This window comes from Zootoca vivipara, chromosome 12 (assembly GCF_963506605.1).
Source record: "Zootoca vivipara chromosome 12, rZooViv1.1, whole genome shotgun sequence".
Classification (NCBI taxonomy): Eukaryota; Metazoa; Chordata; class Lepidosauria; order Squamata; family Lacertidae; genus Zootoca; species Zootoca vivipara.
The window spans coordinates 40,878,534-40,895,539 of NC_083287.1; the positions used below are offsets into that span (position 1 = coordinate 40,878,534).

The 17,006-nt window shown below is 40.9% G+C and overlaps 1 protein-coding gene across 1 annotated transcript in view; it reads left to right on the plus strand.

Annotated features, from left to right (window-relative positions):
- Positions 1–12,746: 12,746 nt before the first annotated feature.
- The window catches only part of CCDC7 (coiled-coil domain containing 7), a 168,184-nt gene continuing 163,924 nt past the window's right edge, over positions 12,747–17,006 (plus strand). Inside the window, exon 1 of the mRNA XM_060281028.1 lies at positions 12,747–12,968. Coding sequence (XP_060137011.1) covers positions 12,747–12,968 — 222 coding nt within the window. The remainder of the gene's footprint in view (positions 12,969–17,006) is intronic.

A 17,006-nucleotide genomic window follows, 5' to 3' on the forward strand; every position in this document is an offset into this window, starting at 1 on the left:
ATCGCTGCCACTTCAGCAGCAGCAGTGGGTTATGCATTCCTTGGATGCCAGCTCTGCTGCCCCTGTGGATCCTGCCAGTTTTCCAACCTCAGCTTGCCTGGATGGATTGGCCAGCTGTTTGACCCAGAAGGTGAGCTGTATATTTATTAAACCCTATACCTAGGGTTGCCATATTTCAAAAAGTAAAAAGCAGGACACCCCCAAAGTTGCTGCACTTATTTCTATTTTTTTTACAAAAATGCCAAAAAAACAACGATTTTTCGATTGACTTGCCTAAGATCCAGGACAAAGTGCCAGCTTTTGGAAATTCCCCCTGGATGTCAATTCCGCCTTTGAAATCCCAGTAATGTCTGGGAAAATCCAGACGTATGGCAACCCTACCTATACCTGCAGGTCTCAGGGCAGTTCACAGAATAAGCTGGTCTAGAATTGAAATCGAAATACTTTATTGCCACATGTACAACTTGTATACAGTGAGATTACACGAGCAACCCCACTCAGCTCCCTTAGTCTTAATTCCCCTCGTTTACTGGCGCACACCCACCAAACCCAAAAGTCAGTTGCCCTGTTGTTATCTTTTCATTCAGCAGCCTAACAGCCCACGCATAGAAGCTGTTCTTTACCCTGTTGGTGCGACTAATCATGCTTCTATATCTTCTGCCTGAAGGAGATAAAAAAAAGTGCCAGCCAGGGTGTGAATCATCCCTAATAATTTTCCTCACTCTCCTGAGGCAATGGTCTTCCGTGATGTCATCCAGCAGATTCATGGGACAGCCCATAAAATCTTGTGCTGTATTCACCACCCTCTGTAGGCACTTCCTATCCGTTGATGTCAAGCCAGCGTACCACATCGTGATGCAGTATGAAAGGACACTTGAAATGTTGATTGACATCCTTCTTTCGCAATACTCTAAAGAAATTGAGTCTCTGTTGGGCCGCCTTAACCACCTGGGTTGTATTGATTTTCCAAGTAAGGTCTTCACTGAGATAAACTCCTAGGGATTTAAAGGAAGAGACTCTCTCCACACAGCCCTCCCCGATGTACAGTGGGGCTAGTTCTCCTCTCTTCCTCCGGAAGTCCAACACCATCTCCTTTGTCTTGCTGATATTAAGCTGCAAGTTGTTCTCTAGGCAGCGTTTAGATATTTTTTGGACCTCCCCTCTATATGCTGATTCGTCTCCGCCTGTTATTAGACCCATTATGGTGGTGTCATCTGCAAACCTAATAATTGCAGTAGACAGGTCAGATGATACACAATAGTATGTATACAATGAATGCAGGTAGGGACTTAGCACACATCCCTGTTGTGTGCCAGTGCTGATTTTTAAGGAATTAGATGTTACTTGTCCAGTCCTCACTGTTTGTGTCCGATCTATCAGAAAGTCTTTAATCTAGCCACATATGGTAGAATAAAGGTTCATGTCAATCAACTTTTTTAATGAGGATGTCCGGAAGGATGGAATTAAAAGCCGAGCTATAATCAATAAACAACATAGTTCTCCGGTTTCTCTAGATGACTTGCTGCAAGATGAAAGGCGGTACCTATCGCATCATCTGTGGACCCCTTTCTTCTGTAGGCAAACTGATGTTTATCAAAGTCCTGTGGAAAGCAAGTTCTAAGGTGTTGAAGGACCAGTCTTTCAAAACATTTAATCACTACAGCTGTTAATGCAATAGGTCTGTAGTCATTCAGGCAGGTAATTGCCATTTTCTTTGGAAATGGGACAATAGTAGCTGCTTTTACCGTAAACATGATGGAACACAAGCTGTTTGCAGGGAGATGTTAAAAATCTTTGTCAGGACCCCTGCTAGTTGATCAGCACATTTTTTGACCACTATCCCCAGCACCCCATCTGGGCCAGCCACTTTACTGGGATTCACTGCCTTCAATGCAGCTTTCACTTGATGATCATATAGAATGAGTGGCTGAGAGTTTGAAGGCTGGTAGGCAGGAGCTAAAGCGTTCAATCTTTTAACCTCGTAGCGAGCAAAGAATATGTTCAGCTCCTCTGCCCACGAATCATCAGCCTTAACCATGTTCTTTGTATTGCCCTTGTAGTTGGTTAGGTGCTGCAGTCCTTGCCACACTTGTTTCATGTTGTTATTGGCTAACCTTAGGCTTATATTGTTGTTTTGCTGCCTTAATGCCTTTTTTGAGAATTGTTCTCGCCTCTCTGTATATGCCTATATTCCCTGTCTTAAAGGCAGAATCCCGGGTTTTCAGGAGTGTTCTTACCTCAGCAGTGATCCATAGACTCTAATGCATCTCTTCGATGTTACATTATTGGCGCACACTTTAATATACGTAGGAAAGTGTAGCGTCTGTGTATGTATGCAGATTTTGATCTTCAAACACACTCCAATCATTGCTCTCAAAACAATCCTGGAGTTGTCTGTCTAAGTCTAAGAGCATCCTCTGGCCAAATTCTAACTGTTGAATTCTTCTCCTGAGAGGGATGTACTTCAGACATAGAAAAACTGAAGAATGGTTGGATGAGCCTAAGTGGGGGAAGGGGATTGCCCTGTATGCTTGTTTCAAATGGGAATACACGCAATCTTGAATATTCTGGAAGCTCTACTTGCAGCATATTGATGGTCAAGATGACCCCTGCCTAACTGGTAGCAGCTGTAGTGCTGAGCTCATTAATGTGTGTTTCACATGCTTTGATGTATCCACAGGTCCCAGGCATGGCTAGAGGAGAAAGTAATGGTTAATACCAGCCACCTGTGTTCCCATGTGACATAGCCAACCTGGGCCTATAGAGATTGTGTGTATCTTTACTTGGGTGTGGACAAGCCATCTTCTCGCTGTGTCCATCCCACAGAGTGCTGTGAGCAGGGGCAAGGAGGGAGCCATCGGACCTTTGCTGTAAGTTTGTACCTTTCTTTAATAAATCATTAGACCTGATCAATCTGGTGGTTTAGGTGTCTTTCTATGAAATTCCTGCGTATTCGAGCTCCTGTAGGGCCTCCCTTGACTCTGCAGGGCATTTCACCAGCCCTGCCTGAAAAATATGTGGTGACTATCTACTTTGGACCTGATGTCAATAATGGCACATAGGGCTCTACTCGCATTATTGGTTTGTTAACACGTAAGGACTTCATGCTTTCTTAAGGGAGGTGACCCAATCTTTTGTAAATATTTCACCTCATGAATACCCAGAAAGTTCATGAACTGTGTCAGACATGAATAACACAGTAATTATGTAGCTGATACCATATTGGAATCCTTAAGATGCCATCACAAAGAACATTGATAAGCTTATAAGCCCTGTTTAGCACACACACAAAAAGTCTTGATAAACAGGGTAGTAAGTGACTGAACAGTAACTAACTGTTTTGTGCTATGGCAGTATTGCTTATAAAATGTTGTGCTAATAAGTTATTGGTGTTTATTTGGGTTTGTTTATTTGAAGTAATTTATGTGAAATAAGCCAGCCTGGCTGCTCCCACCTGTCAGTGTTTTAAAACAGTGAGTGAACTCAGAGCTGTGATTGATAAGTGGCTTTTATGGACAACAGGCTACAGGAATCCCTGGACAGCTGTTTCCCCCTCATTTTTAGTGCACTTTTCAAACATTTATTTGTTAACAAAATAAAATGGAATATATTTTCCATAACTGAACCCTTTCATGTTCCTGTCTCTTTTCTTTTTCCACTCTTTTGGAGGTGATAGCCATTTTGTGTCTGATGTCCTTGGCCTCTTGTTGAAATTCCAAATATGGCCCTGGACCCACAAAGGTTTTTCATAGTCTCTAACAACCTAGGTTAGGGATTGGGAATCTGTGGTTTTCCATGTGTTGTTGGACTACAAACCCTATTGTCTCTTACCATTGGTCATAATGGCTTGGCTAATGGGAGTTGAAGTCTGACAAGGGGGAAGGCAAAAGAGAAGCGGCCCAGGCATATAACCACCATCTCCTGAAGGGACCAGCAAGGGAACTGTCGGGTAGCATAGGAGCCAACTCCTAGGGGCAGACAAATGGTGTTAATGCACCACTCCTTGTGACTGATTACATTTTGTTCAAGTTGGTACCCCTGCAGGATAGCCCTGCCTCCACTTTCCCTGGGACTACTTAGGAATCTGTGTGCCCTGCGCAAAGGCAGAAGCTAGGAAACCCTTGTGCAGGGAGCTGGTTTTGACCAGCTTCTGAAGTTGCCCTGATAATATTTTGTGCTGTTTGGGGAAGGGATGTGGCTGAGTAGTAGAGCATCTGCTTTACATGGAGGAGATCTTGGGTAGGACTGAGTTTCCTATCTGAAACCCTAGATAACCAATGTCAATCAGTGTAGACATTACAGAGCTACGGTAGCTAGTCCAATGATCCTACTTCATATAAGCAGCTTATTATGTTCCTATTGTTGTGTTAATAATTTAAACTTTAAATTGCCCTGGGTGTCTTGACAGAAACGTGGTATATATTGTTTAGAGTTTGTGGTTTTTTGTTGTTTCAAAATTTAAATATTTTATAAAGGTGTGTGTAAATAAATAAATAAATAGTTCCAGACCACTGATAATGTTGGTTGTCCTTTCATGTATCTTTTTCCAGCTCTACAAATCATTTTTTGAGGTGTGATGAGCAGAAGTACATAGCATTCTAAGTGCAATGAAGTTAGGATTTCACACATACACACACACACACACACACACACACACACACACACACACACACACCCTGGATATGTTTCACTTTACACTTACACTAAACTGCTTTTGGGATTTTAAGGCCTATTCACTCAGAACTATCATTTCGGAACTCATTGCAATTTCATGTTCTTTTTTATCTTTTGTTAGTGTATTTTTATATTGGCATTGTGCCCTTTCAGTTCCATGCCTATGAGTTACCAGTACTCAAGAGTTTCTTCTCACTTCTGAGCTCCTATGGAGCATCTCTTCCCTACACAGAGAAATCTGCTGCTCCCCATTGTTCGGTTCCTTATTCAAATAACTTATCAAAGTGTCCCCCATGCAATGCCTCAAATCTAGCTAACCCCAGAGGATCTATCATACACCATGCCATTAAAGTTTTCATCCTTTGCCCTTAGAGGGCATCAGTGCCTTTGATAGCTTCCTGATATGCACCAATTCCATATGTGAAGCTCTGCATTTCATACCTTGAAATGCTACCCCAGTTGAAGGGAGCTGTGACATTATACCAATGTGAGCACATCTCAATGTGAGCTGTGTCTGTGGTCAGTAGCGTTGTCACTGTTTTTTCCTGACAGATGCTGTTCTTTTAATAGCGGCATAGTGGAAAATCTGAAGTGTGGGCGCTCTTGATGACATGGCTCTTTGAAACAATGCATCAAAAATAAACTTTTGGCCAATGCAGGGATTATATCTTCAATACCTACTGTAGTCAGATTTTCCCTTACCCACACGCTCTCCACTTAACATTCAACCTGATGAGAAGTTCTGGTGTACTCGAAAGCTTGCTCACCGTTTTGTGACCTTTCAACTGGACATTATAAAGGGATTTTTTTCCATAATAGAAGTTAGGTTAACATGTTAGCTATGCATGTTACCTTTTCCTAGGCTTGGCTTATTTGATGGCTTCTGAGAACAAAATTATTTGGAACACAGAGAACTGGCAACTAGTGCCTATAATGACACTATTATATTGGCTGTGTAAGAAGCAGTAGCACTTTGACCCTGCTCCACTACATCACTGGCCTTTAACGGCTGCATGAAATGGGAAAATTTGTCAGATGAAGTTCTTTCCATCATTGTATCTTTATGTACTTGTTGATCTTTAGCTGCTAAAGGCACAGAACATCGTGTCAAGAAAAAAAGATTGCAACCCAAGCAGTTCCCCAGAGACTGTACTTGTATGTATTTGTAAGATGGTATCATTTTATGTTTCTAATATAAACACTAGGATACATGTATGAAAGGTTTGGTTTTGGGTGGCAGCAGCTCCTAATATAGACCTATATTTTAGATAATTAGAAAGACACAATGTTGATAATTTTATTTGGTATGTATTTTATCTGAGTGGTTCTACTGTGGTGCTGATTTTGTGCTGTTGTTCAACTCCATATACAGTAACCCATGGGATGGGCAAGTTAAAGCTGCAGTTTTAGGCTCAACAATGATTAACTTCTGAATAAGACACAATCCAAACTGAAGCAAAATTGATGAGAACTTTCTGTGATCCTTGTCTCCCTTTCTTAGACTTGGGAGAAGGGAAGAAGTCAGACTTGACGAGTGGGTTTTATTTATTGCTAAGCATCTTTTAGAAGCCTTTTGAGAGCCTGTTGGGACTATGAAGTGGGATACAAATATTCTAAATAAATAAAACAAGTCTCACTGCCTGCAGTGGGAGATGAAGCAAATAGCAAATATAAACATTGCAGGTAGCCCTGCTGGTCCGTTGGGGGGCAAATCCAAAGGTTTTAAGGTAAAGGGACCCCTGACCATTAGGTCCAGTCGTGACCGACTCTGGGGTTGCGCGCTCATCTCGCATTATTGGCCGAGGGAGCCGGCGTATAGCTTCCAGGTCATGTGGCCAGCATGACAAAGCCACTTCTGGCAAACCAGAGCAGCACAAGGAAACACCGTTTACCTTCCCGCTGTAGCGGTTCCTATTTATCTACTTGCATTTTGATGTGCTTTCGAACTGCTAGGTTGGCAGGAGCTGGGACCAAGCAACGGGAGCTCACCCTGTCACAGGGATTCGAACCGCCGATCTTCTGATCAGCAAGCCCTAGGCTCAGTGGTTTAACCCACAGCGCCACCTGGGTCCCAAAGGTTTTATTGGGGCCAAATAAAAAGCTCGCCAAAAAATATATATGAGCAAGCCTTCCAGTTCAACAACATTCTTCATCAGGTTAGATGGTAAGCAAACGGGGGAAATGTGCAGAGAAGAAAAAGGACATTGCTGGGAGGTTGTATAGGAACATCCTTCTCTTCCTTCCTCTCTTCACCACTCTTCAATGAAGAGTTGAACTTGGAAGCTTGCTCATTTCCTTGGTGACTTTTTTTTAGTCAATCTCCTAATGAACTGGCTACTCCTAGTGCAGGGTTTTTTTGTTTTTGTTTTTATCTTGTGTCTGGGGAGGGCTGGTAAGAGAGGAAGAGAACCTGTCATCATCAGCCAGGCCAGATTTAGATTTGATGAGGCCCTAAGCTACTGAAGGTAATGGGGCCCTTTATATGTCCAGCTGTCCTTTGTCAACAACAAATTGATCTTCTTGCAGTCCATGGGACTCTCAAGACACCTAATAGGTATCTAAAGCCATTTACACATAACAAATAGGAGCCTACACAACACAAAACACTGTTACTTTATGTAGGTTTTATTTTATTTGTTTTTTTATCTTATGTTTTGGAAATGTACATCGTTTTTTTCCTTTAAATGTTTTTTGGGGCCCCAAGAGATTGGGACTCATCATTTAACCGCCAGGTGTCTAGGGCAGGTGTGTGACGGGCACGGCGGCGGGGGTGGAGGGAGCGAGCTGAGCGAGCGACAGAACCCCTCACAGCGCGCGCGCCACAAACCGCCCTGGCTCGCGCCCTCCTGAGGAGAACTCGCGGCCCGTTTGAAAAAGAAATGGCAGTTGACGACGCGGGGGCGGGGCGGGGCGTTCGGGAGCGTTCCCTCCCCCCGCTCCCTCTTCCTCCGACGACTCATTCCTCGGAAGAGCAGCAGCAAGAAGCCAGAAACGTGGGCGGGAGGGAGGAAAAGAGCGGATGGGGGAGATGAGGTGCCTGGGTAGCTGAACCGCCTTAGGAAACCACTGTTTGAGGACGGGCAGCTCGGCCTTCGCCTAGGTGGGTCTCTGAAAGGGAGGCGAAGAACAGTAACAACCACAAGAGCTCGGTTTCCGTATATTGGGACGTCTCCAGAGAGCAGCTTTGCCTCACGCCTTTTACTGGGGGTGGTGGGTGGGAGTGACCCGAACAAGATCTACCCCCAGCTGCAGTCTCCCCCTTCCCCGAGAAGCTCCTTAAACAGCCGCATTATCCCACATTAAGGGTATTGCACTTTTATATCGCCAAGAAGCTCAGGGTGGGATGCGAGTTCCCTGTTCTTCCTCGCCATCTCCTCCTCACAGCAACCCTAGACGGAAGGAGCTTGTGCCTTTTTTTGCCCATCTTAGTGGACATCTGGACTTTGTTCCGAGTTCCAACATTTCCCTGCCTGCCAGCCAATTAATTAATGTAAGCTATTTGTGTCCTCCTTTTCAATTTAAACTAAACTAAAAGCCACTAATGATGTAGCGGTATATAGATAGATAGATAGGTAAATAATTTTTTAAAATAATTGTCTCTCATTTGGGTTAGGGGAGCCTCTCTCAGTGATGTAAGGAGCCAAGGTAAGAACTCAGATCCAAGATTTATTTGTTTCTAGCAATCGGAGCATAGTAAAAACAAAACAAAACAAAACAAAAAACAGCTTTCATAGTATAAAAGTATATAACATCAGTTTATATAACATCAGTGGAAGTGAACTCAGACACAAATGAAACAATATACAACACAAACTGAATATCCCTGGTAGGGACATTCTACCTTTTAAACATGTTAAAATATGAAAACGGAATCATTTTACACAAATACGAATAAAATTACGTAAAACCTAAGGGTTTGGAATTCAGCATGATATTATAATGGTTCAGTCAGTGTAAACATTTCTGCGTCCAGATGGAACAATCTTGCCCTTGCTTTGGGGTCCCTCAGGTTTCTATTATTTATTGTTCCTTATATATCTCACCTTTTTCTGAAGCTTCTTAAACAGTTTTTAACTGGGCTTTTAAAAAGGCCACTCTGTCTCTCAATTTCTGCAAATCCTTAACATAACAAGGTACAGGAGGAATCTAATAATTTATACGGGACATTCTTATACAGTGGCGCTGTTTTATAAATTAATATGCTTACGCCATTCCAAAAGCTGTTCAGCTAGGTCTCTGGACCTAGCAACCCAGCAGAAGTTAGGAAGGTGTAAGTCAGACCCGATTTTATACATTTCTTTTCCCTTAGTCAGGTTCAGCCTGGATCAGCTGGCTGTAGCCCCATTGCTGAACACAATTTGGAATAGAGGTCAATTACCCTGGCTTAAGTTAGGTCAGTTTCCTGTAGTTTGGATTGCTTTACAGAGCTAGGAAGAAGGTAGGGATGTGTGTATTTTCCTTAGTGGGTTGAAAATAAATGAATGCATTCAGCAGAGAATGGTACAAGGAGAAAGGGCTAAAAATTCTTTTCTCCTGTGTTATTTTTGTATACGTTATACAGGGTGAGTCTTTTAAAAGAGGCCCCGTGGAACTTGTGTACTCTGTATCCACCATGTCACTGTTCCTGTCACAAGCCCCTTCACTGATTAGAAACTTCCAGCCTGCTTAAATGACTTCACCATCTAGTCCTTTCTGCATGTCACTAGCCCTCAACTTGTTCACCAAACCCACATTCCTGACTGAGTAGGTCAGAAGCACACATTTCATTCTTCACTCTTATTACTTTGAGGCTGGGTGCATCCAGGAATGTTGTACTGCATAAAGTAGTAGAGCTTAGCAGAGCTGGACCACTGAGGAGACAGGGTGAAGCACCTGCCTCAGGAGGTGGAAGTGCAAGAGGTGGTGCCCTGCCTGCCTCCCCACTTCTGCCACTGCTGGAAAACTCCTCTGCCACTGGTGACAGGAACATTTCACTTTTGACATTGCTGTTCATCTCCCCCCGCCCCCCAGGCAGGGAAGATCAAGCAGCAACAGCTCCCAGAGTGCCCCAGCTCTGAGTTGTGGTGGTGCTGGAAGTGGAGGGGTTGGCGCAGTGGCATGGGAGGCAGGGAGTAGCGTATTCTGGTTTCACCTCAGTTGGCAAAATGGTATGGGCTGCCCTTGGTACTTAGTACCCTTAAGAAAATAGTGGTGTGTGCACTCCTGAAAGAACTCTCCCTATGGCCTATGCAGAGATTGTGAACTACTGTACAGTTGCTAATGTTCCCTTTTTGGGAAAGATGCATAAGAGGGTGGTGGTTCAGCTGGAGGTGCTCTTTAGATCCATGTCAATCGGTTTAGGCCTGGTTTTGGAACTGAATCAGCCTTGATCACCTTGTTGGATCACCTTTATCAGAAGATGGATGCAAAGTGTGACCCTGTACTCAGCCTCTCATTGGCTTTTGAGGCCATCAGCCATCATAATTTGCTGGACCAGCTCTGTAGTAGGGTGGTCCCTGTCTGCTTGAAGGAGGCAGTGGTGAATCCACTCTTCAAGAAACCCTCCTTAGATTCAGAAAATCTAACTAACTACTGACCAGTTGCTAATCTCCCCTTCTTGGGTAAGGTTCATGAGCATGGGTTGTGGACCAGATGCAGGCATTCTTGGAAGAAGCTGATTTTCTAGATCAATTTCAATTGGGGTTTAGGTCCAGTTTGGGCACAGAAACTGCTTTGGTTGCCCTGTATGATTACCTCCATTGGGAGAGGGATGGGAAATGTGTCCCTGTTAATTCTCCTCACCTCTGCGGCTTTCGATACCATTGACCATGGTATTCTTCTGGAGTGACTGTCCAAGTTAGGTGGATGGCACTGTTTTGCGGTGGTTCCAGTCCTACTTCGATGGACATTTTCTGAGACTTATGGTTGGGGAGTGTTTTTTAGCCCTATGGAGCCTTCAATGTTGGGTTCCTCAGTGTTCAATTTTATCCCCTATGCTGTTTAACATCTACATAACATGGCTGAGTGGGGTTATCTGGGGTGGGGGTGGGAGTATGTTGTCAGCAATATGCTGATGACACACAGCTCTGCTGCTCCTTTACATTTGCAGGTGTGGCAGTGGATGTGCTGGACCACTGTCTTGCCTTGGTAGTGGGCTGGATGAGAGCCAACAAACTGAAGCTCAATCCAGATAAAACTGAGGCACTGTTAGGGGGCAGTTCCCTAGACTGGTTGAATGGGAGGTTGTCTGCTCTTGATGGGGTTATGCTCCCTCTGAAGCAGTGGGTACACAGCTTGAGGGTACTTAGATCTATGGAGGAAGGGTGATATACTGAATGAATGAATGAATGTAAAATAATAATAATATAATAATGTCCCGCCTTTCTTCGTTCTTTCAAACGAAGGAGCAACATATTACTTACCTGGGAAACCCATCCAGATGGGCGGGGTATAAATAATAAATTATAATAATAATAATATTATAGCAGGCTGAAAAATTGCTGCTTGCCATGCTACTTTAAAGAGATTAAAAGATAGTTGCACAAAATTTTCTTCTTTAAAATGCCCCCCATCACCCCATTTTCAATATCAGATTTTCTTCTTAAATTCTTTCTGCTTCTATTCCCTTATCAGTTTAGGAACATTAGATCACCCGGAGAAGCCACTGAAACACTGAACAGAACTCTTCTGATGCAGGTACATTGAGTCAAACAGAATATCAGGGAACATACAAACATATAATTTGAGCAGAAGGGTTATGGAACAGAATTTGAGCAGTAGCCTCCTTTTGTCCATTATGAAAAAAAGATAACTAGGACAAGATTTACTCTTGTGCAGCCTCCGCCTCCAGCTTGAACAGAATAATAGAATCATAGAGTTGGAGGTAACCTCAAGGGTCATCTAGTTCAACCCCTCCAATATAGGTATCAAAGTTATTTTATCTCCAAGCATTCTATGGCCTTTTAAACATGTTTGTGGGAAAGGGGTTATTGGTTTGTTTTTTTGTTTTTGTTTTATTATATAGTTTGTGTTCTCATTTTTTATTTTTATGCTGTGAACTGTCCTATATAAAAATTTAATCAATCAAATGATTGGGGCTCCTCTGCGGCCAGCAAGGTAGGGGCCCAGCCTGAGAATTTTTCTAAGGTATTCCCTGGAGGCAGACCTGCTGCGTTCTCTCCTTGGATAGTAGGGTCTTCTGGGTAGTTGCTGTAGGGCTAGGGGTCTCTGTTTCCCTAGGTCTCTTGGCTCTGGGAGGTTTGGAGTTACCGGTATCTGGCTTTGGGTCAGGGGTTAGTGTGACAGTTCCTTCAATTTAGTACCAGTTTAATATGGACTTGCCATCTTGTTCATTTGGTTTTTTAATTGAATTCAAGTGATGATTTTACCAACGTAGTTCTGATTTTTTCTGAGTTGTCCTTCCATGCCTCCCCCAGATAAGATTTGGGTGTGTGTGTGTGTGTGTGTGTGTGTGTTATAAAACACAACTGCAATTTCAGTGTCAGATATGGATGGCTAACCCACCATTTTCAGGGCTATTGTACCATTAATTTGAAGTTTCCTTTTTATAGCTTCAACTCCTGTAATTAGTTCCTATTTGTTCACTTATGGGACCATGGCATTCATTACATGGCCTTTAATAAATCCTATTCCTGAAGGGTCTTAAAATGGCCTTTAATTTGTCCTGTTGATATGGGATTAAATTTCCTCTAAATAGGTGGGACATTTTTTAAAAAAAATTGTTATTTTATGAGTGCAATTGTAATGCCTTTTTAAAAAACAGCTTTTGATCGGGCTGCAAAGAGGAAACCATTATTTTAGCTAGCTCCTACTTTCCAGGACACAGAAACTGACTGCTTAAAGGCCCATTAAATAATGTCATGGAGTTTTGAATGGACAGAAGCAGACCCATTACAGGGCAGAAGCTGAAAATAAGTTTATGTGTGCAATAGTCCTGAATAGTCCTTATAGTGCTCACATGAAAAATGAAATATAATTTTTTTAAAAAAATATGTTATTTTGCTATTTTATTTTTTAATGATATGAACCAATATTGTTTTCTTTATTCCTAAAAAAATAACAGAAAAACAACAATGAAGCCAGCAAAAGTGAAAATTAAGGATCAACCACAAAATTCCTCATTTAATGAAAAGAGGAAAAGTAAACAGGGCTATGAACCTGGGCATATGCTTTTATTGCCTTCAGTTCCAACAGAATCTGTTGCACAGTACTCTTTAGCCCTTCCATCAACAAATAAAGATAGATCGCTAGATGAAATGGACGTGCTTAAGAATATCACTGTGCATCTAAATGAGGTAGGACAATCACTGAACTTTTTCATGTTCATTCCGTCTTGACTGTTGAATTCAGTATGCCAACATAGTTTGCACCCTAAATTCCTCTGTCCAAATGTTTCCTTTAACTAAATAATTAAAATTGCAGGAATTAATAGGAATTCCTATCTGAGTGGACAATATTAACTACCAAGGAGTTCAGAACCCTGAAAAGCTAAAACTCAATCTATTCCTTGTAATATACCAAATAATATGCAACCTGAAAACTTGGTGCTAGTGTCATGGCTAGGAAGAATAGCTATTATAAAACCTAGCATCAGTTTCTTCTTTTGAAATCACCCTATCATGGTTCTTTTCAGTGTGGAAATAAACAATTGATCCTAACCACTGCTTTTATCTACAGAAAAGAAATAATCGAATTTAAAAACTTAGTTTCTGCTGTGATTTTTTTTTTGAAATAATTTATAGTATACATGTTAATTTTTATTAATTATTATATATTTTTATTATACATATACAGTTTGCAGATACAATGTTACCTCGGTTTAAGAACAGTCCTGTTTCTGAACGATTTGGTTTATGAACTCCGCAAAACCGGAAGTAGTGTCCTGGTTTGAGAACTTTAACTCGGTCTTAGAACGGAATCCAACTGGTGGAAGGGCACCGGTGGTGGGAGGCCTCATTAGGGAAAGCACGCCTAATGTAAGAACGGTTTCAGTTTAAGAATGGACTTCCGGAACGGTTTAAGTTCGTAAACCAATCATGCTGTTTGCCAAAGTTTTTGATACCAGAATTCTGAATTGTTTTTGAAAATAGATAAATGTGTGTATCACAATTATTAGTTAATCTGTCAGTAGTTGCTAGAGCTACTGTTGTCATTTGAATTAATTTTTATTAATTTTCATTAATAACAATCCAATGGAGGCCACATTAATACAATACCAAATCATGCCAAATCACAATACAATAAAAAAGTCAGCTTTCGGCCGCAACTCCTGGCTTCCAGCACTTATCTCCTTTATTCCTTCCCAACTTTCTAATGAGCTGGTGTCTCGCCAAAATCATAATAAATCAGAATTAGAGTTCTCTTTTTAATTTTTTAATCATTTTTTAAATTTTATCAACAAAATATAACAATACACCAAGAAAATTTTTTTAAAAAAATCCAAATCTTACAGATTTAAACACCAAACTAAGAATGAAAGAAAATAGAAAAAAAGATAAAATAAAAGAAACAAAGATAAAAGACAAAGAAACAAGAAACAAGACAGACATTTCATACACTATATTCTTTGTTTCATAACCACAATTGATAAATTAAAGACTTCCACCAACTTCACAACACTTCATTTCAATCTCATTATATCTTTCTGTATTTCTTTATTATATCAATCCTAAGTTTATTTATTTATATATATGTCATTATTCCTTCCCCTTTCTATTTACGAGGTCATTCTAAACTCAGCCAGATATTTGCCTTTGAACCTTGTTTTTTAAAATATTCATTCAAACAGTCCCATTCCTTCTTCACTAGACTTTTTGATTTTTGTCTTATTATGTCCGTCAGTTTGGCTAACTCCAAATATTCACAAAGTTTGCATAGCCATTCTTCCCTGGTTGGTATTTGTTTCCCTTTCCAATACTTAGCTACCAGGATTCTTGCCGCTGATGTCGCGTATAAGAATATGTTAACTTTGTCTTTCATGATATCATCATTCAATATTCCTAATAGGAATGCCTCTGGGCTTTTACTGCAAGTAAATCTTAGTATTTTCTTTATCTCTTCGTGGATCATGCCCCAAAATTTCCCTATCTCCAGGCATGTCCACCACATACGGTAAAATGTTCCCTTTTGTTTCATATACCTTCAACACTTATTTTTGTGCGTTTTGTTCATTTTAGCCAGCCTTTCTGGTGCCAAGTACCACCTTTGATACATTTTCATACACAGTAATTCTCTCTTATTAGGTAGCATGCTGTGAAATTTATAGTTTATGTCCATAGTTTTTCCCACTCTTTGTTTTCTATTGTATGACCTAAATCTTGTTCCCATTTCTTAATGGCATTTCCCTTTTCTTCTTTTTCTGGTTGCCCATTCTGTAACAGTTTATAAATTTTTGAGATAGTTTTTTGATTATTATATAATATTTCCTTTTCCCATATTGAGACTTCTTTATCAAAACCCTTTAATTTTTTTATCCTTCTCCAACGTTACTGTTAGCTGATAGTATTCTAACCAGTTTACGCCTCTCTGTTTTAGTTCTTCAATTTTTTTCACTTTCGGGCAGTAATTTATCTCCTCCACAAGCTCCCTATATGTTAGCTAATTATCTTTCATGTTGTTTTTATGAATGGCCGACGACTCTACCAGTGATAACCACCAGGGGTTTTTAGTTGATACTATTGCTTTGTTTCTTTCCCAGACTTCAAATAGGGCTTTCCTCACGAGATGGTTAGTAAAGCCTCTATGTGGTTTTATTTTATCATGTCCTAAGTAGCCATGCCACCTGAAAACCTTGTCCCAACCCTCCAAATCCAAAACTTCAGTATCCTTAAGCAACACCCAATCTTTCAACCATATCATGCATGCAGCTTCAAAATATATTCTAAAATCTGGAACCGCAAACCCTCCCCTCCCTCTAGGCTCCGTCATCAATTTAAATCAGACTCTTGGCTTTTTTCTTTGCCATATGAAATTGGATAGGTCCCTTTGCCACCCTTCAAATCACTTTGTACCAATAATTATTGGGACTGTCTGGAATAGAAAGAGCATTTCTGGAAGAATTGACATTTTTATCATAGATATTCTCCCCTATAAGGACAAATTTAACTTACTCCATTTATCTAAGTCTCCTTTTATCTCCTTCCACTTTCTGGTATAATTATCCTTGAACAAATTAGTATTTTTGTTTGTAATCCAAATCCCCAGAACTCTTCCTGTTCCTTCCCCCCCCCATATTTTTAGTTAGTAGTTTGGATTTTTCTTTATTTAACTTGAATCTGGAATCTTCTCCATATTCCGTCATTTTCTTTAAGGCTTCCTGTATTCCTTCCTCTGGGTTTTCTGTAATATGATCACATCATCTGCGAATACTTTAACTTTATATAGTCTGTTGCCTATACTGATACCCCTTATTTTTGAGTTCTCTTTAGTAGGCAATGTCACAAATCGTCACTGTATTTCACACAGTCTATTCTTTCAAGTAGTCCGTAAAGAAAATTATAGGTTCTTGTTAAATCCCTTTTGCATTTCATATATAGTTGTAGTCCATTCAGTAAAGGCTTGCCAAATCATAGCACAGTAAATATAATGTAAAAAGAGAACAAAGGCTCCCCTTCACATATGTAGCATTCCAGTTACGACAGCGAGAGTCCTCTCCAGATCAAAACCTTGGCACTGATTCATTTAGCAAGTTATCTTTCTCTTTCATCCAGAACATGTCTGTTTCTTAAGTCCAAATTCAGATCCATCTTAAAAGAAACAGAAGTACTTCCACTCATGGTGACCACATTGGGGAGTTTCCAATACGTACAGTGCTACACACTCTGCATCCCTGCTCTCGCATTCCATCAGAGCGAGAGGCAGTTACTGGATGATCCATGAGTGAAAGCTCTCCCACCCCAACTGGCGGGGGGGGGGCTTCAAAGCATAATTATTCCCAGATTATCCTTAATTAACTGCACGGCTGGCATCCGCTATTGTGGGATCCGCTGTTTTCCATGGCGGGATCGCTGGAACAAGCTACTATTGTCAAACATTGGAAAGATTTTAAAAATAGACAAACTCCTTGCGTTTCTGCTTTTATGCTATGCTAATATTAGAAATATATAGCATTGCAGGTAGTCTAAGGGAGAAAGATATAGATATAGATTTGGACTTTACTAAAAATCATTATTGTCTGCCCTGTAGTTGAAGAAAATATGGAAGTCCCTATCTGCCCTTGCAAAGAAAAATATGCTTAAAATTGACTGCATATAATTCCAAACCCCACTTAACTGTATAGTCAAAGGCATATCATCACAGTGCCACAGAGACTGTCTGGAACAAGTGTCTTACCT